At 47.5% G+C, this 22,138-nt stretch overlaps 1 protein-coding gene across 2 annotated transcripts in view; it reads right to left on the bottom strand.

The window, feature by feature from the left end:
* The window catches only part of GANAB (glucosidase II alpha subunit), a 156,761-nt gene that overhangs the window by 43,264 nt on the left and 91,359 nt on the right, over window positions 1-22,138 (bottom strand). For both annotated transcript variants that reach the window (XM_063945047.1, XM_063945048.1), the window contains 6 exons: window positions 16,144-16,379; window positions 15,831-15,957; window positions 14,797-14,876; window positions 14,561-14,704; window positions 13,286-13,382; window positions 13,099-13,200 (listed from right to left, as the gene is read on the bottom strand). In XM_063945047.1, coding sequence (XP_063801117.1) covers window positions 13,099-13,200; window positions 13,286-13,382; window positions 14,561-14,704; window positions 14,797-14,876; window positions 15,831-15,957; window positions 16,144-16,379 — 786 coding nt within the window. The remainder of the gene's footprint in view (window positions 1-13,098; window positions 13,201-13,285; window positions 13,383-14,560; window positions 14,705-14,796; window positions 14,877-15,830; window positions 15,958-16,143; window positions 16,380-22,138) is intronic.

The following is a 22,138-nucleotide window of genomic DNA, read 5'->3' as shown; positions in this document are numbered from 1 at the left end:
GGTAAAACTGCTCTGGGTGGGCGTCCAGTGCCCCCTATGGATTCAAAGAAAAGGATTTACCTGGTAAGTACCAAAATCCTATTTTCTTTTTCATCCACTAGGGGTCACTGGAGTACTCTTGGGACGTACCCAAGCTTCCCCCTTGGGCGGGAGAGCTGTTTGGCACCTGTAACACTAGGCGGCCAAAGCTAGATGCTGATGCCGCAAACGTATCAAACTTGTAAAAGCGCACAAACGTGTGCACTGATGACCATGTAGCCGCACGGCAAAGCTGCGTCGTAGAAGCTCCACGACCAGCTGCCCATGAAGTTCCCACAGAACGTGTGGAATGAGCTGTTACTGATGTAGGCGGCTGTAACCTAGCATGAAGGTAAGCCTGACGTATAGTCAGTTTTATCCATCTGGATAAGGTCTGCTTAGACGCTGGCCAACCCATCTTGGCAGCATCATAGAGAATAAACAATGTATCCGTCTTACGAACTGTAGACGTTCGGGATACATAAACGCGTAATGCGCGTACCACATCCAAAGTTCCAGAAGTTCCTGTTAACACAGGAACTACTATTGGTTGATTGATGTGAAAAGATGACACTACCTTTGGTAAGAAAGCGGGATTCGTCCGAAGTTCCGTTCTGTCATCATGATTCACTAAATACGGTGGCTTGCATGACAAGGCACCCAAATCTGAAACACGCCTTGCCGAAGCTAAGGCTAGAAGAAAATAAGAATTTACTTACCGATAATTCTATTTCTCGTAGTCCGTAGTGGATGCTGGGGACTCCGTCAGGACCATGGGGTTTAGCAGCTCCGCAGGAGACAGGGCACAATAATAAAAGCTTTAGGATCAGGTGGTGTGCACTGGCTCCTCCCCCTATGGCCCTCCTCCAAGCCTCAGTTAGGATACTGTGCCCGGACGAGCGTGCATAATAAGGAAGGATATTGAATCCCGGGTAAGACTCATACCAGCCACACCAATCACACCGTACAACCTGTGATCTGAACCCAGTTAACAGTATGATAACAACGAAGGAGCCTCTGAAAAGATGGCTCACAACAAGAATAACCCGATTTTTGTAATAATAACTATGTACAAGTATTGCAGACAATCCGCACTTGGGATGGGCGCCCAGCATCCACTACGGACTACGAGAAATAGAATTATCGGTAAGTAAATTCTTATTTTCTCTAACGTCCTAAGTGGATGCTGGGGACTCCGTCAGGACCATGGGGATTATACCAAAGCTCCCAAACGGGCGGGAGAGTGCGGATGACTCTGCAGCACCGAAAGTGAGAACTCCAGGTCCTCCTCAGTCAGGGTGTGCCCCTGACCAAGTAGCAGCTCGGCAAAGTTGTAAAGCCGAGACCCCTCGGGCAGCCGCCCAAGATGAGCCCACCTCCTTGTGGAATGGGCTTTTACTGATTTTGGCTGTGGCAAGGCTGCCACAGAATGTGCAAGCTGAATTGTACTACAAATCCAGCGAGCAATCGTCTGCTTAGAAGCAGGAACACCCATCTTGTTGGGTGCATACAGGCTAAACAGCGAGTCAGATTTTCTGACTCCAGTCGTCCTGGAAACGTATATTTTCAGGGCCCTGACAACGTTAAGTAACTTGGAGTCCTCCAAGTCCCTAGTAGCCGCAGGTACCACAATAGGTTGGTTCATGTGAAAAACAGAAAACACCTTAAGGAGAAATTGAGGACGAGTCCTCAATTCTGCCCTGTCAGAATAAAAAATTAAGTAAGGGCTTTTATATGATAAAGCCGCCCATTCTGACACACGCCTGGCTGAAGCCAGGGCTAATAGAATTTTCACCTTCCATGTGAAATATTTTAATTCCACAGTGGTGAGTGGATCAAACCAATGTGACTTTAGGAAAGTCAAAACAACATTGAGATCCCAAGGTGCCACTGGGGGCACAAAAGGAGGCTGTATATGCAGTACCCCTTTTACAAACGTCTGAACTTCAGGCACTGAAGCCAGTTCTTTCTGGAAGAAATTCGACAGGGTCGAAATTTGAACCTTAATGGACCCTAATTTTAGGCCCATAGACAGTCCTGTTTTCAGGAAATGTAGGAAACGACCCAGTTGGAATTCCTCTGTAGGGACCTTCTTGGCCTCACACCACGCAACATATTTTCGCCCAATGCGGTGAAAATGTTTTGCGATTACATCCTTCCTGGCTTCGACCAGGGTAGGGATGACTTCATCTGGAATGCCCTTTCAGGATCCGGCGTTCAACTGCCATGCCGTCAAACGCAGCCGCGGTAAGTCTTGGAACAGACAAGGCCCCTGCTGGAGCAGGTCCTCTCTTAAAGGTAGAGGCCACGGTTCTTCCGTGAGCATCTCTTGAAGTTCCGGGTACCAAGTCCTTCTTGACCCATCCGGAACCACGAGTTTCGTTCTTACTCATCTCCTTCTTATGATTCTCAGTACTTTTGGTATGAGATGCATAGGAGGGAACACATACCCTGACTGGTACACCCACAGTGTTACCAGAGCGTCCACCGCTATTGCCTGAGGGTCCCTTGACCTGGCGCAATATCCGTCTAGTTTTTTGTTCAGGCGGGACGCCATCATGTCCACCTTTGGTTTTTCCCAACGGTTTACAATCATGTGGAAGACTTCCCGCTGAAGTCCCCACTCTCCCGGGTGGAGGTTATGCCTGCTGAGGAAGTCTGCTTCCCAGTTTTCCACTCCCGGAATTAACACTGCTGAGAGTGTTATCACATGATTTTTCGCCCAGCGAAGAATCCTTGCAGTTTCTGCCATTTCCCTCCTGCTTCATGTGCCGCCCTGTCTGTTTACGTGGGCGACTGCCGTGATGTTGTCCCACTGGATCAATACCGGCTGACCTTGAAGCAGAGGTCTTGCTAAGCTTAGAGCCTTGTAAATTGCCCTTAGCTCCAGTATATTTATGTGGAGAGAAGTCTCCAGACTTGATCACACTCCCTGGAAATTTTTTCCTTGTGTGACTGCTCCCCAGCCACTCAGGCTGGCATCCGTGGTCACCAGGACCCAGTCCTGAATGTCGAATCTGCGGCCCTTTCATAGATGAGCACTCTGCAGCCACCGCAGAAGAAAACACCCTTGTCCTTGGAGACAGGGTTATCCGCTGATGCATCTGAAGATGCGATCCGGACCATTTTCCCAGCAGATTCCACTGAAAGGTTCTTGCGTGAAATCTACCGAATGGGATCGCTTTGTAAGAAACCACCATTTTTCACAGGACCCTTGTGCAATGATGCACTGATACTTTTCCTGGTTTTAGGAGGTTCCTGACTAGCTCGGATAACTCCCTGGCCTTCTTCTCCGGGAGAAAACATCCTTTTCTGGACTGTGTCCAGAATCATTCCTAGGAACATTAGACGTGTCGTCGGAAAAAGCTGCGATTTTGGAATATTTAGAATCCACTCGTGCTGTCGTAGAACTACTTGAGATAGTGCTACTCCGACCGCCAACTGTTCTCTGGACCTTGCCCTTATCAGGAAAGCGTCCATATTTCTTTTAGGAAGAATCATCATTTCGGCCATTACCATGGTAAAGACCCGGGGTGCCGTAGACAATCCAAACGGCAGCGTCTGAACTGATAGTGACAGTTCTGTACCACGAACCTGAGATACCCTTGGTGAGAAGGGCAAAATTTGGACATGTAGGTAAGCGTCCCTGATATCCAGTGACACCATATCGTCCTGGTTCGCTATCACTGCTCTGAGTGACTCCATCTTGATTTGAACCCTTGTATGTAATTGTTCAAATCTTTTAGATCTCACCGAGCCGTTTGGCTTCAGTACCATAATATAGTGTGGAATAATACCCCTTCCCTTGTTGTAGGAGGGGTACTTTGATTATCACCTGCTGGGAATACAGCCTGTGAATTTTTTCCCAATACTGCCTCCCTGTCGGAGGGAGACGTTGGTAAAGCAGACTTCAGGAACTTGTGAGGGGAAGACGTCTCGAATTTCCAATGTACACCTGGGATACTACGTGTAGGATCCAGGAGTCCACTTGCGAGTGAGCCCTCTGCGTGCTGAAACTCTTGAGATGACCCCCCACCGCACCTGAGTCCGCTTGTATGGCCCCAGCGTCATGCTGCGGACTTGGCAGAAGCTATGGAGGACTTCTGTTCCTGGGAATGGGCTGCCTACTGCAGTCTTCTTCCCTTTCCTCTAACCCTGGGCAGATATGACTGGCCTTTTGCCCGCCTGCCTTTATGGGTACGAAAGGACTGAGACTGAAAAGACTGTGTCCTTTTCTGCTGAGATGTGACTTGGGGTAACAAAAGTGGATTCTCCAGCTGTTGCCATGGCCACCAGGTCCGATGGACCGCCCCTTTATACGGCAATACTTCCATGTGCCGTCTGGAATCTGCATCACCTGACCACTGTCGTGTCTATAAACATCGTCTGGCAGATATGGACATCACATCTACTCTTGATGCCAGAATGCAAATATCCCTCTGCGCATCTCGCATATATAGAAATGCATCCTTAAAATGCTCTATAGTCAATAAAATATTGTTCCTGTCAAGGGTATCAATATTTTCAGTCAGGAAATCCGACCAAGCCCCCCCAGCGCTGCACATCCAGGCTGAGGCGATTGCTGGTCGTAGTATAACACCAGTATGTGTGTATATACTTTTTAGGATATTTTTCAGCTTCCTATCAGCTGGCTCCTTGAGGGCGGCCGTATCTGGAGACGGTAACGCCACTTGTTTTTATAAGCGTGTGAGCGCCTTATCCACCCTAAGGTGTGTTTCCCAACTCGCCCTCACTTCTGGCGGGAAAGGGTATACCTCCAATAATTTTCTATCGGAGGAAACCCACGTATCATCACACACTTTAATTTATCTGATTCAGGAAAAACTACAAGTAGATTATTCCCACCCTACATAATACCCTTATTTGTGGTAGTTGTAGTATCAGAAATATGTAACACCTCCTTCATTGCCCTTAACATGTAACGTGTGGCCCTAAAGGAAAATACGTTTGTTTCTTCACCGTCGACACTGAAGTCAGTGTCCGTGTCTGTGTCGACCACTGAGGTAAATGGGCGTTTTTACAAGCCCCTGACGGTGTCTGAGACGCCTGGACAGGTACTAATTTGTTTGCCAGCCGTCTCATGTCGTCAACCGACCTTACATCGTGTTGACATTATCACGTAGTTCCTAAATAAGCCATCCATTCCGGTGTCGACTCCCTAGAGAGTGACATCACCAATACAGGCAATTTGCTCCGCCTCCTCACCAACATCGTCCTCCTACATGTCGACACACACGTACCGACACACAGCACACACACAGGGAATGCTCTGATAGAGGACAGGACCCCACTAGCCCTTTGGGGAGACAGAGGGAGAGTTTGCCAGCACACACCAAAAACGCTATAATTATACAGGGACAACCCCTTATACAAGTGTTTTCCCTTATAGCATTTTCACATATGTAATCATATCGCCAAATAAGTGCCCCCCCTCTCTGTTTTAACCCTGTTTCTGTAGTGCAGTGCAGGGGAGAGCCTGGGAGCCTTCCTCACAGCAGAGCTGAGCAGGAAAATGGCGCCGTGTGCTGAGGAGAATAGGCCCCGCCCCCTAAAACGGCGGGCTCTTCTCCCGGAGTTTGTGAGATCTGGCAGGGGTTAAATACATCCATATAGCTTCAAGGGCTATATGTGATGTATTTTAGCCATAAAAAGGTATAATACATTGCTGCCCACGGCGCCCCCCCCAGCGCCCTGCACCCTCAGTGACCGCCGGTATGAAGTGTGCTGACAACAATGGCGCACAGCTGCAGTGCTGTGCGCTACCTTATGAAGACTGAAAGTCTTCTGCCGCCTGTTTCTGGACCTCTGGACCTCTTCAACTTCGGCATCTGCAAGGGGGGTCGGCGGCACGGCTCCGGGACGAACCCCAGGGTGAGACCTGTGTTCCGACTCCCTCTGGAGCTAATGGTGTCCAGTAGCCTAAGAAGCAAATCCATCCTGCACGCAGGTGAGTTTACTTCTCTCCCCTAAGTCCCTCGTAGCAGTGAGCCTGTTGCCAGCAGGACTCACTGAAAATAAAAAACCTAACTTAAACTTTTATTCTAAGCAGCTCAGGAGAGCCACCTAGATTGCACCCTTCTCGGCCGGGCACAAGAATCTAACGGAGGCTTGGAGGAGGGTCATAGGGGGAGGAGCCAGTGCACACCACCTGATCCTAAAGCTTTTATTATTGTGCCCTGTCTCCTGCGGAGCCGCTAAACCCCATGGTCCTGACGGAGTCCCCAGCATCCACTTAGGACGTTAGAGAAAAATTGTTTTCCAAGTGAGAAACTTTATATCCACTTGCTGTAAGGGTTCAAAATATGAAGACTGTAAGAAATCTAAAACCAGATTCAAGTCCCATGGCGCTGTAGGTGGAATGAATGGAGGCTGTACTCTGAGGACACCTTGCAGAAAAGTGTGTACCGACGGCAATAGAGCCAATCGTCTTTGAAAATAAATTGACAACGCAGATACCTGCACCTTTAGTGTAGATAAACGCAGTCCTCCATCTAACCCCGTCTGTAGAAATAACAAAAGACGGGATAACTTGAAAGATGATGTCGGAAACTTCCGAGCTTCACACCAACCTATATAGGCACGCCAAATTCTGTAATAATGAGCTGCCGTAACTGGCTTCCCAGCTCGTAACATGGTTGGTATAACAGATTCTGGAATGCCCTCTCTTCTTAAGAGTGCGGTCTCAATAGCCACCCCGTCAAACGCAGCCGCACTAAATTGGGGTAAAGGAACGGACCCTTTTGTAACAAGTCCGGACGTAGTGGGAGCGGCCAAGGATCGTCTGCGAGTAGTCCGTGGAGATCCGAGAACCAAGCTCTCCGAGGCCAATAAGGCGCCACTAGTATGACTGTGACAGACTCTCTTTTGATCCGTTTTAGCACCAGAGGGGAGCAGGGGAAACGGTGGAAACAGATACACTAGGCTGTACGGCCAAGCGATTGTGACAGCATCCACCGCCACTGCCTTTGGATCTCTCGTTCTGGACACATACTGGTGCGTTTGGTGATTGTGGCGAGACGCCATCAGGTCCACTTGAGGGTAACCCCACCTCTGGACCAACATGTGAAACACTTCTGGATTTAATGCCCATTCTCCTGGATGAAAATCCCGACGGCTGAGATAATCCGCCTCCCAGTTGTCCACTCCCGGAATGAACACTGCCGACAATATCACCTGGTGGTATTCTGCCCAATTGAGGATTCAAGCTACTTCCCGCATTGCCATGCGGCTTCTCGTTCCTCCTTGTTTGTTGATGTATGCGACTGCCGTCGCGTTGTCTGACTGCACCTGGACAGTCCGAGACCGAAGCATGTGTACTGCTTGTCGTAGCGCATTGTAAATTGCGCGGAGTTCCAGGACATTTATAGACAGCAATCTTTCGTGATCCGCCCAGAGACCCTGGAGCTGACAATTTTGAACTACAGCTCCCCAACCTCTGAGACTCGCGTCCGTCGTTAGAATTATCCAATTCCAGCCGACGAACAGTTTTCCTGCGGTTAAATTGTGTACCTTGAGCCACCAGAGTAGAGGCACCCTTGCCGACAACCTCACCCTGTGGTGAATCTGCAGATGCGAGCCCGACCACTGTGCGAGCACATCCAGTTGAAATGGACGTGAGTGAAATCTTCCGAACTGAAGCGCTTCGAAAGCCGCCACCATTGTTCCTAAGAGGCGAATGCACAAATGTACCGATACTGTGCGTGGCTTGAGCACTAATTGTACCAGATGGCAAATAATCTGTACTTTCTGTTGTGGTAGGTAAATTCTTTGATTTACCGTATCGAGAATCATACCTAGGAATTGAAGTCGTTGAGACGGAATTAGATGTGATTTCTTGAAGTTGACAATCCAACCGTGGTGAATCAGTACATTGTACGTTAGCAGCGCATGTTGGAGGAGCATCTGTTGAGACGGGGCTTTGATGAGCAGATCGTCTAAGTACGGAACTATTGTCACTCCCAGGGATCTGAGATGAGCTATCATCACAGACATCACTTTGGTGAATACCCGAGGCGCTGACGAAAGGCCAAACGGTAGAGCCTGAAACTGGTAATGGTTCTGGCGTATTGCAAACCGCAAGAACCTCTGATGAGGTTGCCAAATCGGAATGTGTAAGTACGCATCCTTGAGATCTAGCGCAAATCATGAATTCCTTTGGCTCTAAATCTGCAATTACTGAGCGCAGAGATTCCATCTTGAATCTGTAGTAAGTGACGTACCGATTGAGACCCTTTAAGTTCAATATTGGCCTGACTGAGCCATCCGGCTTCGGTACCACAAACAGACTGGAATAATAACCCTGACCCTGTTGGTGTACAGGGACCGGAATCAAAACTGCTGAATCCAGTAGGGACTGAATGGCAATTTGCAGAACCGCCCTCTTGTCGTCCGAGAGAGGCAGTCCTGTCTTGAAAAACCGCAGTGGCGGAAACAGTCGAACTCTATTTTGTAACCTCTTAACACTAAATTGCGGATCCACCCATCCGTGGATGTCTGGAACCACGCCAAATCGAACGCCTGAAGGCGTGCTCCCACAATCGGAGAACCGAGATGGGCTGGTAGCCCGTCATGCCACTGGCTTGTCGGTGACCTTAGCGTCCTGACGACTTGTGTTGGTTTGTTGGAAACCACGTCCTCGACCCCGTCTACCAGGCGTGGCTGTTCTTCTGCCACGTCCGCGAAAGGACTGAGGTCTAAAGGATTTGAACGCAGGTCCAGAGTATCTCCGTCTTGGTACCGTTGGAGGCAATGGTAAGAAAACAGACTTTCCTCCCGTGGCTTCAGAAATCCATTTGTCCAATCCAGGACCAAACAACTTCTCGCCACCGTAAGGTAACGCCTCTATACCTCTTTTGACCTCTGCCTCCGCTTGCCAAGAACGCAGCCAGAGAGCTTGTCGTACTGTAACCAGTGACGGAGAAATGCGAGAAGTGAGCTGACAGACGTCAGTAGAAGCTGTACATAGATACTCCGCAGCTTCATACATTTGATCAGCAAGAAGTATAAGGTGATCGTCATGTAGGGCAGACTTGAGTTCTGTTATCCATACTATGAGCGCCTTAGTGACCCAGATGCCAACCAACCCAGGTCTCAGCAGCACTCCTGCTGCTATATACATGGACTTTAGCATAGTTTCTATTTTGCGGTCTGAAGGGTCTTTAAGCGTAGTAGCAGTTGGTACTGGTATGGTTAATTTCTTTGTAAGTTTCGACACAGACGAATCAACCATTGGTGGATTCTCCCATGTACATGTCACAGAGTCTGGAAACGGGTAACTAGACTTAAATCTGCGAGGTATAGAAAACCGTTTATCTGGATTCTGTCGTGTTTCTACTAACATCTTATTAAGAGACTCCGAAACAGGAAAACACATTGGAGTTCTCTGTCGTTTAGTAAATACGACTTCATCATTTGTCAGAGGCTCCTCAGTTTCTGTAAACTTCAGAGACTGACGCACCGCTCTGATGAGATTATCAATGCCTGGGCTGTTAAAATCATCACTATCTGACTCCACTTCTCCCTCCTCACCCTCATCTTGTGTCGTGAGGTCTGACATGGAATAGTCAGAATGCAACATAGTAGAAACTGGTAAATCATAAGACATATGAAATTTATCCCGTCTACCCAAAATGGATTTGGACCTTTCGCAAGGCTGAGACGCCTCCTGTAGTTCTGGCGGTCTCGCCCTAGACTCAGATCTTGCCGCTTCCCGCTCTTGTCGAGCGGCGGTCAATTCTGATTGCAACCCAGCCAGTACATTGGCTAGCATTTCCCATGGAGGGTCTGGGGAGGAAACTGGCTTTAAAACCGGAGCAGAAATTGTATTCGTAACTGAATCCACAAAACATACTTTACATGCGGTAGATCCACCCGGTAACACACTGCTACAGACCTTGCAGTGAACCTGCTTTTTAGTTTTTGCTGGTGCCTTACTCATTATGGAGACAGACAATACAATATACAAAGACAGATAATTGCACGACTCAGTAAAATAGTACTAAGGTGTGTGTGATATATATATCTGGCCAAGTGCAGTACACGTGGCCAGTACTATGAAATGTGATCCCAAATTCCCACTAACACCCCTGCGCCTCCGGTGGAGTAGAGATGTAGTACTGGAACGTTCTGGAATCACAACAGGAAGACAAAGGAAGCATGGTTAAAATGGCTGCCATGCTTAAACTTATAGTCACAGTACAGGTTATAATCTTTTAAACGGATATATAACCCTGTATCAAAATCCTATGTATATTATCTCTGCAGCCTAGCATACTGCTGCTGCTTGTCCCCCCTCGTGCATCTGCTTGTCCCCTCGTGCAGCTCCTTTCAGCCTGTAATGGTGCCGTGATTCCTCCCCCCCTGTATGCTCCGTTGCGGAGGCAGTATGCAGGGCGGGCAGCGTTAGTGTGGGGCGGGCAGCGTTAGTGTGGGGCGGCCAGCGGGAGCCGGGTAGCGGGACGCGCTGGAAACAGACAGCGGGAGGTGGGGAGCGCAGCTCTTCAAAGCGGGTCTGAGCAGCGGCGGCGGCCGGAGCAGCGGCGGCGGGCAGGCTGTATAAGCAACCAAGCGGCCAGGGCGGGCAGCGGTAGTATGGGGCGGCCAGCGTTAGCTTTAAAGAAAACATTGTCCCCACACAGCGGGGCGGCAGCATGAGCTGACCGCCCCGACGAACATACCTGGACTCCTGTGGTGAGGCTCCGACGGGGCTTCTCTGTAAGCACCGGCCAGCCTTTCTGCAGGATGTCTGCTCTGGCTGTGAGGGTGCTCTTTTAGTGAGGACCGACACGCCACAGCTGCTTGTAGCAGCTTCCACTATCCCTGACCCTGGCCTTTTGGAAGGGGGAAAGGGATGTGGTGTGAAAAAAAAATTAAAATATTCAAAATAATTGTGGACTAAGCCACACAAACCTGTTGCTACTTGAGCACAGAAAAAACACTGAGGTACTCTGGGATATGGAGGGGTGGAGTGTTCTAAATTTAAATATTCAGTGCCCCTGTTACTGTGGAAGCCGTCCATATCCTAAGAGTACTCCATATCCTTTGAGTACTCCAGTGACCAAGAGTACTCCAGTGTCCCCTATGGATGAAAAAGAAATCTCTGAATTGGCTTAAAGTGGGATTTACGTATATCGAGAATCCCCACGTAATGTCTTAGTATGAGATTTGTGAATGGCCATATTGGAACGTGAAGGCAGGCCTTCTTGATATCCAAGGATACCAAGAACTCTCCTTGTTCCAGTCCTGTAATGACTGCCCTAGCGAATTCCTTGTTAAAGTTGAAGACCCTTAGGGTTCAGGGACTTGCTTCAGGAAGGGTCCGACCGACTCATTCAGTCTCGGAACTACCAAACAGGTTGGAATAGAATCCCTTGTTTGCTGACTAGTTGGAACGAAGACAAATACCTGTGCTTGCAGGATTCTGTGTATGGCCTCCCGTAGGGATACCAGTCTTTCGAGGAAAACTGGTAAACTTGAAAAGAAAGCCTGTGAGGTAGGTACTCTATTTTGTATCCATGGGTGTTAAACCAGGCATCTTGGTAGGAGCTTTCCCATGTGACTGAAATGTCTTAGGCGTGCTCCTACACGGAGATCCTCTAGGTGCGGAGAAAGAGCGTCATGCTGTAGGTTTTGCCTGTAACAGCTGATTTCCGTCTCCTGCCTTCTGGGGCTATGGGCTATAATTGAGGCTCCTTAATGGGACCAACTCGAACAAAGCTTACTTGAGCTTACTTGCAAGTGAGTTCTTGTGAGATGAGTCACTGAGGACATTCAGCTGTCTCTCTAACAACATGAAAGGAATGGCTGCAATTAAGGCCGTCTAGCCAGTGAGATGAAGGGGAAATAAGTGGATTTGTCAGCAGTAACTTGTGAACCACTTATTTAAATCCCCCCCAAACAAAACCACCAATATATGGAAGGCTATTTACCTCTCATTTGGACTCAGCTGCCCACTTACAAAGCTACAAGGCTCTGTGGGCAGAGACAGCCACTGATGTTATTCGAGAGTTAATCAGGCCTATTTTCATAGTGAACACACAATAGTTTGCTGATTCCTTCTGTGCTATACAGGATTGCTTCTGAAATACTGTACAAAGTGTTCCTGTGGCGATTTATAAGTTTACACAGCCAGTCTGTGCACTCCTGTCTGCCAGCAGCTCTCTTTATACAGAGTTGTGCGACAGGAGTGCGTTCATGCCGCCACCTGAACCGGGACCCCCGCTACTCGGGGCCCCCAGTTTCTACTCACCATTCTTCTTAAGGGCTCTACACACTGGCCAATATTACTAAAAGATATGAACAATCTTGTTCATTAATGAACGAGATACCTTTCATATATTTCAGTGTGGAGGCAGCACCGATGAACGATACGCGGCCCCGCGCTCGTTCATCGTTGGTGCCCTGTCGCTTGTGCATGCAGGACAATATGGACGATCTCGTCAATATTTGCATGCACTGCTATGGAGCCGGGTGACGGGGGGAGTGAAGAAACTTCACTCTCCCCACCGCCGCCGGGTCGCCCATCTGCCGTATCGGCGGTCAGGCAGCTCGGCGGCGGGTCATGCAGTGTGTAGGGCCCTTTATTTTCAGCTCTGTTAAAGGTGTCGGCAGGCTGCGGTCCTAGCACTAGCCCTCAATCTGACAGCGGTGCGAGTAACCACAGGACGGATGTCCTGTCAGCCGTGGACCCGGGGCCATACCTCTATATTAGGTATGAATGGGTCCCCCCCTAAGTCTCACGAAGCAGACAGGTAGTTGCCAGCTGCACTGCCTGAAAATAAAGTTTAAAACAAATTTGAAGAAAAAACTCTGGAGCCTGCATAGATGTGACCGGCTCTGAGGGCACATTTTCTAAACTGAGCTGTGGGAGGGGGCATAGAGGAGAGGAGCCAGCACACAGTCAGTTGAAGATTTCTTAAAGCACACCGGCTCCAGCGGACCCATCTATACCCCAGTATCCCCTATGGATGCAAGAGAAAAAAAAAATGCTAAATAAAATACAAAAACACAAACAATAACCACCACCCACAAACACAAAAGGAATTATCAGTTTGCACAAACCTCCACAGAATGAAATGCCAACTAAAGCCAGACTCAAACACATGGGGATGGATATTTTCAAGTGATCCCATTCCGCAGCATTATCACCTGTCCACACAGCACCTGGATTACAAAACACAATGCAGCATTCAATAACCTAATGGCAAATGTATAAGTTTCTTGCCACACCTATCGTAGGCACTCTTACCATAGCGCTGTGACCCGGCAAAGAATGCTCGTGTTAAGACAAATGGTCTCTCCTTTCCACCAGAACGATTAATCAAACCCTCAGCAGTGGCTTGATGCTGCAACAGAAAATAAAAGAATTTTAATATCAATACCCAAAAGTATATCCAGAGCTTTGTTTTGGTTCACACAGCTACATTTTTCCCAACTTTCATGATTAGGTTGACTGATGATCTGTGCAAGACTGCGTAGTTGATTCCGACAGATTCCTATTTAGACTACATCATAAATAGACACTGTATAGTACGTCTATTAATGTAGATTAGTTAGTAACAAAAGTACTGTAGTAAAATTGGAGCACCCCAAATAAAATAGGCTACTTCAACTGAACATAAAATATTTTATTAAAAGCTAAAGTTTTGTTTTTCTCTGGTCTTTAACTTATTGTTATTGCTGGTATTTGATTTTTCTATTTTGGTTTCCACAAAACTTTATTGGCTTTCTCCTCCTCCTGTTTAACGTTTTCCTGAAAGATAAATGATCAGACTTATGTACAGAGACGCATTAGACTAATCTGAGGAAGTGCCCTGGAATAGTAAATTCTAGACTCCTGTACGTGTGTTAATGTGATGACTGCTATATACAACTTATCTATTGGACCTGGTAAGGTCAGTCTCTGCCTGCCTCCTGTTTGCTGCTCCCCCCTCCACCCTTATACTTACCCCACCATCCAGTCTCTCTCTCTGAAGTCTTTTCAGTCTCCCTTCCAGTGGAAGCTGTTTGACTGTGCGCGCATCGAGATAGGACAGGCCTTTTACTAATATACATACATTATATATATATATATATATATATATATATATATATATATATATACATACACATATATATATATACATATATATATATATATACACATTATATATATATATATATATATATATACATACATACATACACACACATATATACATATACACACACACACACACACTCTTTACATTTTAGCTGGCTGCTAAATTCCAATTACAATTCCTGACTCTACAGCCCTAATTCTGTGAAATAGTTTCCCCACTATGTAGACCAGGGTTGGTGAAACTTTGGCCCTCCAGATGTTGAACTACACATATCAGCATGCCTTGCTACAGTTTTGCTATTTGGCCATGCTAAAACTGTTGCAGTGCATGCTGGGATGTGTAGTTCAACAACAGCTGGAGGACCAAAGGTTCCCCATCCCTGACGTAGACATTCAGAGTCTGGTAATGTATCTCTAAGTTCCTATAGTCTTTATACTCACCACATACAGCCCATACAGATTATGTACATCACGATGCTCCCAGCCACCCCAATGTACAGCATCTTTGTGCATGGTCACTTCAGGGCCATTAAATACAGATGGTTCATTCATATCATTCCAAACGTACATATTATCCATAGAACCCTAATAAGGGAAACCACAAAGAGGTTATAAAAATATCCAGAAAACGAATTCATCAGAAAGATAATAAATATAAATAGTGTTCGGTATTTCACCTCATACTGATCATAGGCGAACATGCTAGACCACCAAGCCCGCATATCTGGATTAGTGAAGTCCGGATAGGCAGCAGAGCCTGTAATAAAACAGACTAATCAGTAACTATAAATCCAAAAAAACATAACTAAATGGGGGAGGGAGAAGAAATACCCTCCTCACAAGATCTTATGCCACATTTCCGCTCTGTAAATCCTAAAACCTTCCTGAATAACCAACTTATAAAGCTATTTACAACACTTCCCTACCTACCCAATTATTGAGTACCCTACGACCAGAGCGGCCCCTTCACTTTTCCAAAAAAGTGTACCTTCTTCGAATTGGGCAAACATTTTCCATAGCAGCACCTCTCCTCTCTGACTCCAACAATGCAATTCAATTAGCGGCAATGTGCGGCTGTGCACATTAACACTTATTACAGTAATGCAATAATGTGAATTACCCTGTGCACCTCAGTGTGTGATATTGGTGGCCAAGGGTGTCGATAAAATGCTTGGATAACCTGCACCTCCTGGTAATTGCTGCTAATTGAAACTCTCTCTAAATCTTTAACACTGTGTGAACACGCCTCTCAAGTAAAACCATCAATTAGTTCCCATCTCCTACAACATAGGTTCTAAAAACTCGTTCCTCAGGACCTCAAACAGTGCATGCTTTCCAGGTCTCCTCAGAATCACTAGTGAAATAATTAGCTTCACCTGTGGAACTTTTAAAATGTGTCGGTGAGTAACGACTGTACTAGGTGACCTGGCAACCGTGAGCTGAGCATTCCTAAGGAGTGAGTTTAAAACAACAGTCCTACAAACATCTTGGAAACAGAACATTAAAGGTTAATAAAAACAGCAGGTATCACCCCATATTCCAAGCACTGAAACTTATTAAAGCAAGTGTACCAGAATCATTATAGTATTCCTCATTCTTCGTAGGATTGCCAGTGATTCAAAGAACATACACACAAACACCACAATTGAATATGAAAATAAAACAAAAACCTCTACCTGAAGAATTGTATAGACCCCACACTAAAACCTACCTGGCCAGCACCAGCCTTCATAATCACTTCCATCTTTAGTTTTAACATATAAGTTACGAGATCGGATTTCATTGTTAATCCGGTAACTGCTGTCTACCTTTATGTGAGGGTCAACGATAGCCACCATCTGCAGTAAAGCAAACAGACATGAATAAAAACCATTAGTAAAAGGCCTGCAATATTTATGCCTCTTGAAGGACAGAAATTAGGGAAGAAAATTCCTTCCAGACTTACTTTGTTATAACTAACGGAGGACAGGGTTAGGTGAAAGTGCACAATGACTTATGTAGCAATACATTGCACGGTAGCTCACCTTCCGTCTTTTCTCTATCAACCCACTCAGCATATTTTTTGGAGTGGGGAACTTGTGAGGGTCCCAGGTGAAATATCTCTTTCCATCAGCATGCTCAATATCTAGCCAGATAACATCATATGGCAGATTGTGCTCATCAAAGCCATTATCCACATTCCGCACGTCCTCTTCATCATTGTAGTTCCAACGGCATTGATGGTATGCCAGCGAGAAGTAGGGTGGTAGAGCCTGAGTACCTGTACAAGTATACAGCGAATTTACCACAGAATACAATACCGCTGCCTTTACACAGCGAGGAAGAGACTCACAAAGTTATACACTTGCCAAAGCATAAAAAGGAGACCATACCTAGCAAGAAATATTTTCAAAATATATACAGACTTGGTCTTCCAATGTAACATGGGGAAGAAGAAAGTCAAAGCAAATGTTCAAAAACAACAAAATAAAATAAAAACTCAAAGCGTGGAAAATAGGATTTTAATTACCTACCGGTAAATCCTTTTCTAGTAGTCCATAAGGAATATTGGGGAGACTTAGTACGATAGGGTATAGACGGGGTCCAAAGAAGCCGGTGCACTTTAAGGTTCTTCACTGGGTGTGCTGGCTCCTCCCCTCTATACCCCCTCCCACAGGCAGTTATAGATAAAACAGTGCCGAAGGAGAAAGGACATATATGAGAGAAGAAACATAACAATGAGTGGTGAGATTTATACACCAGCACACCACTAACCTACAACAACCAGCAATGGCTGGTAACAGCTGAACAGGTAACCATACAAAAGGGAACCTGCAGAAAAGTCATCGCACTGAGGCGGGTGCCCAATAGCCCTTATGGACTAGGAGAAAAGGATTTACCGGTAGGTAATTAAAATCTTATTTTCTCTAGCATCCATAGGGGATATTGGGGAGACTTATTACGCTGGGGACGTGCCAAAGCTTCCACAACAGGCGGGAACGTGCGGAGACTGCTGCAGCACCATCTGCCCAAACTGGGTATCCTCTTTGGACAGGGTATCAAACCTGTAGAACTTGACAAAGGTGTCATTTCCCGACCAGGTAGCAGCTCGGCATAGTTGCAAGGCCGAGACTCCACGGGCAGCCACCAAGGAAGAGCCCACCGATCTTGCAGAGTGGGCCTTCAGAGACTGTGGAAAAGGTAAGGCTGAAAACACATAGGCCTGTTGGATAGTAAGCCTAAGCCAACGAGCAATGGACTGCTTTGAAGCAGGGCAACCCTTTTTCTGCGCATCATTGAGCACGAACAAGGAATCAGTCTGATTCGAGCCGTCCTCTTGACATAGATCTTCAAGGCTCGCACAGCATCCAATGCCTCCGGAGGAGCAGAAGTGCCAGAACCACAATAGGCCGATTCAAGTGGAATGCAGAGACATCCTTCGGCAGGAACTGCTGCCTAGTCCTGAGCTCCGCTCTGTCCTCGTAAAAGACCAAGTAGGGACTTTTACACGATAAGGCCCCCAATTCTGAGACACCTAGCAGAAGCCAGGGCCAGCAACATCACAGTCTTTCACGTGAGGTACTTGTCTTCTACGGTCATCATAGGTTCAAAACAGGAGGACTGTAGAAATTACAACACCACATTCAAATCCCAGGGCGCCATAGGTGGCACAAAAGGAGGTTGTATGCGGAGCAAGGGCGCAAGAAGGTCTGAACTTCTGGCAACACTGCCAATTTCTTCTGAAAGAAGATTGAAAGAGCTGAAATCTGGACCTTAATGGAACGCAGAAGTAAGCCCTTATGACACCAGATTGTAGGAAACTGAGGAAACATGTGGAATTGTGCAGGCGGATACAAGCGTTCCTCGCACCAAGAGACAGTTCTTCTCCAGATATATGATAGTTTTGATGTCACAGGTTTCCTGGCCTGAAACATGGTATCAATAGCCTCCTTAGAAAGGCCCTTGTTAGCTAGAATATTCCCGCTCAACCTCCATGCCGTAAAATGAAGTCGCCGTAAGTCCGGGTAGACGAACGGCCCTTGTTGAAGATCTCTTCGTAGTGGTAGAGGCCGAGGGTCTTCGACTGACATGTCCAGAAGATCAGTGTACCACGCCCTCAGAGGACAATCCGGGGCAATCAGAATTGCCTGGACTCCCTGATTACTGATTCGCTTGAGCACTCTTGGGAGCAACGGAATCAGCTGACCCTTCCAAGATGGCTTGGCCCATGCTACAACTCTGCAGCTGAAAGCTGCACACACACACACACACTCGCTGCTGCCTCTGCCCCCTGGTCTCCCAGACCTGCCTGCAAGCTGTGACCAACGCCAGCAGCCTGCACCCCCTCCCGAGGGACTGCGCCAAAGCGTCCAGATGGGTAAGTATCAGGACTCCCGGAACCCGATCCGCCAGACCGTGACCATATGAGGCAACCCATCTTCTCCTACAATCTTGTGCAAAGATGGATGGATACTCGAGCAGGTCGGAGCACCATGCAAACCATCTCCTGAAGTGTTCTTACTTTGTCTTCCGGAAGGAACACCTGGGCCACAGTATCCAGTAACATCACCAGGAACAGGAGCCGATGAGTTGGCTCCAGGTGGGACTTCTGTAAATTGAGAATAAACCCATGGTGTAACAGAAGTTGGATAGTGCGGTCGATATGGAGCAATAAAAGTTCCTTGGATCTTGCTTTTATCAGGAGATCGTCCAGGTAAGGGACAACATTGACCCCCCTGGACCCGGAGCTGGAACAAAATTTCCGCCATTACCTTTGTGAATACCCTCGGAGCTGTGGACAGGCCCGAAGGGCAGTGCCTGGAACTGGTAGTGATCGTCCAGCAGGGCAAACCTCAGATAAGCCTGATGAGGTGGCCAAATTGGAATATGAAGGTAGGCGTCCTTGATATCCAAGGAAACCATGAATTCCTGTTCTTCCAGGCCCACAATCACTGCTCTCAAGGATTCCATTTTGAACTTGAAAACCTTTAGATAAGGGTTCAAGGACTTTAGATTCAAAATGGGTTTTACCGAACCGTCCTGCTTCGGTACCACAAACAGGTTGGAGTAATAACCCTTTCCTCGTTGTGGTATTGGTACTGGAACATTGACGTGGGACTGGACCAAATTTAGGATGGCCCGTTGCAACGTAACTTGCGTATCCTCCAAAGCTTGTTAGCTTGATTTGAAAAATCATTGGGGAGGAGCACCGTCGAACACCAGCTTGCAGCCATGAGAGATTAGGTCCTTGACACAGGTAGCCTGGCAGGAAACCTCCCAGACGCCGCTGAAGTGACGCAGTCGAGCTCCCACCTAGAGATCCCCTCGGGGTGGGTGGGCACAGTCATGCTGAGGACTTTGTGGAAGCAGAAATGGTGCTTTGTTCCGGAGAACCGGTGTTCGTAGGTCTTTTTGTCTTACCTCTGGTGCCTCTAGCCGCATTGGAGGCACCTCTGGTCGTAGATCAAAATCTGTTAGACCGAAAGGACTGAACAGACGGCCCTGGGTAGGAACACCTAGCCGGCAGGACCCCAGAGGGGAGAAATATGGATTTCCCTGCAATGACTTTGGAAATCCATGTATCCAATTCAACCCCAAAGAGCCATTCCCCAGAAAAGGGGAGAGATTCCACATTGCGCTTGGACTCTGCATCCGCTATCCACTGATGCAACCACAAGGCCCTGCCCATCTCCTTGAGCAAGTCACACAGGACGTGTGCAATGTCCTGAATGTGCTTCAGTAGTCGTCACCAGAGTGACCAGAGGCATATTCCCGGAGAGGCCCTCCTGAATCTGAGAAGCCCACGTGTGAATGGCATGGGTCATCCAGCAACCCGCTATGACCAGCCTTTGTGATACACCTGCTACTGTTTAGATAAAGACTTTAGTGTAGTCTCTATTTTTCTATCCCCGGGGTTTTTTATGGTAAAGGAGCCTGGGGCAGGCAGGACCGCTTTTTTGACAGTCGAGAGCCTGATACGTCAACCTCCGGGGGTTCTTCCCAGAATTTCCTACCTTCAGGAGCAAATGGGAAAGTGTGCAAAAATAAGATTTTACTTACCGATAAATCTATTTCTCGTAGTCCGTAGTGGATGCTGGGACTCCGTAAGGACCATGGGGATATAGCGGCTCCGCAGGAGACAGGGCACAAAATAAAAGCTTAAGGATCAGGTGGTGTGCACTGGCTCCTCCCCCTATGACCCTCCTCCAAGCCTCAGTTAGGATACTGTGCCCGGACGAGCGTACATAATAAGGAAGGATATTGAATCCCGGGTAAGACTCATACCAGCCACACCAATCACACCGTACAACTTGTGATCTGAACCCAGTTAACAGTATGATAAACGCAAAGGAGCCTCTGAAAAGATGGCTCACAACAATAATAACCCGAATTTTTGTAACAATAACTATATACAAGTATTGCAGACAATCCGCACTAGGGATGGGCGCCCAGCATCCACTACGGACTACGAGAAATAGATTTATCGGTAAGTAAAATCTTATTTTCTCTGACGTCCTAGTGGATGCTGGGACTCCGTAAGGACCATGGGGATTATACCAAAGCTCCCAAACGGGCGGGAGAGTGCGGATGACTCTGCAGCACCGAATGAGAGAACTCCAGGTCCTCCTCAGCCAGGGTATCAAATTTGTAGAATTTAGCAAACGTGTTTGCCCCTGACCAAGTAGCTGCTCGGCAAAGTTGTAAAGCCGAGACCCCTCGGGCAGCCGCCCAAGATGAGCCTACCTTCCTTGTGGAATGGGCTTTTACTGATTTTGGCTGTGGTAATCCTGCCACAGAATGTGCAAGCTGAATTGTACTACAAATCCAACGAGCAATCGTCTGCTTAGAAGCAGGAGCACCCAGCTTGTTGGGTGCATACAGGATAAACAGCGAGTCAGATTTTCTGACTCCAGCCGTCCTGGAAACATATATTTTCAAGGCCCTGACAACGTCAAGCAACTTAGAGTCCTCTAAGTCCCTGGTAGCCGCAGGTACCACAATAGGTTGGTTCATGTGAAATGCAGAAACCACCTTAGGTAGAAATTGAGGACGAGTCCTCAATTCCGCCCTGTCAGAATGAAATATCAAGTAAGGGCTTTTATATGATAAAGCCGCCAATTCTGACACACGCCTGGCTGAAGCCAAGGCTAACAGCATCGACACCTTCCATGTGAGATATTTTAAGTCCACAGTGGAAAGTGGTTCAAACCAATGTGACTTTAGAAAACTCAACACCACATTGAGATCCCAAGGTGCCACTGGAGGCACAAAAGGAGGCTGTATGTGCAGCACCCCTTTTACAAATGTCTGAACTTCAGGTACTGAAGCCAGTTCTTTCTGGAAGAAAATCGACAGGGCCGAAATTTGAACCTTAATGGACCCTAATTTTAGGCCCATAGACAGTCCTGTTTGCAGGAAATGAAGGAAACGACCCAGTTGAAATTCCTCTGTAGGGGCCTTCTTGGCCTCACACCACGCAACATATTTACGCCAAATGCGGTGATAATGTTTTGCGGTTACGTCCTTCCTGGCTTTGACCAGAGTAGGGATGACTTCTTCTGGAATGCCTTTTTCCCTCAGGATCCGGCGTTCAACCGCCATGCCGTCAAACGCAGCCGTGGTAAGTCTTGGAACAGACAAGGCCCCTGCAGTAGCAGGTCCTTTCTTAGAGGTAGAGGCCACGGTTCGTCCGTGAGCATCTCTTGAAGTTCCGGGTACCAAGTCCGTCTTGGCCAATCCGGAACCACGAGTATAGTTCTTACTCCTCTCCTTCTTATGATTCTCAGTACTTTTGGTATGAGAGGCAGAGGAGGGAACACATACACTGACTGGTACACCCACGGCGTTACCAGAGCGTCCACTGCTATCGCCTGAGGGTCCCTTGACCTGGCGCAATATCTGTCCAGTTTTTTGTTTAGACGTGACGCCATCATGTCCACCTTTGGTTTTTCCCAACGGTTTACAATCAGGTGGAAGACTTCTGGGTGAAGTCCCCACTCTCCCGGGTGAAGGTCGTGTCTGCTGAGGAAGTCTGCTTCC

Source organism: Pseudophryne corroboree, chromosome 11, assembly GCF_028390025.1.
Source record: "Pseudophryne corroboree isolate aPseCor3 chromosome 11, aPseCor3.hap2, whole genome shotgun sequence".
In the NCBI taxonomy this organism is placed as follows: Eukaryota; Metazoa; Chordata; class Amphibia; order Anura; family Myobatrachidae; genus Pseudophryne; species Pseudophryne corroboree.
This window is presented reverse-complemented; position numbering and strand designations above follow the sequence as displayed.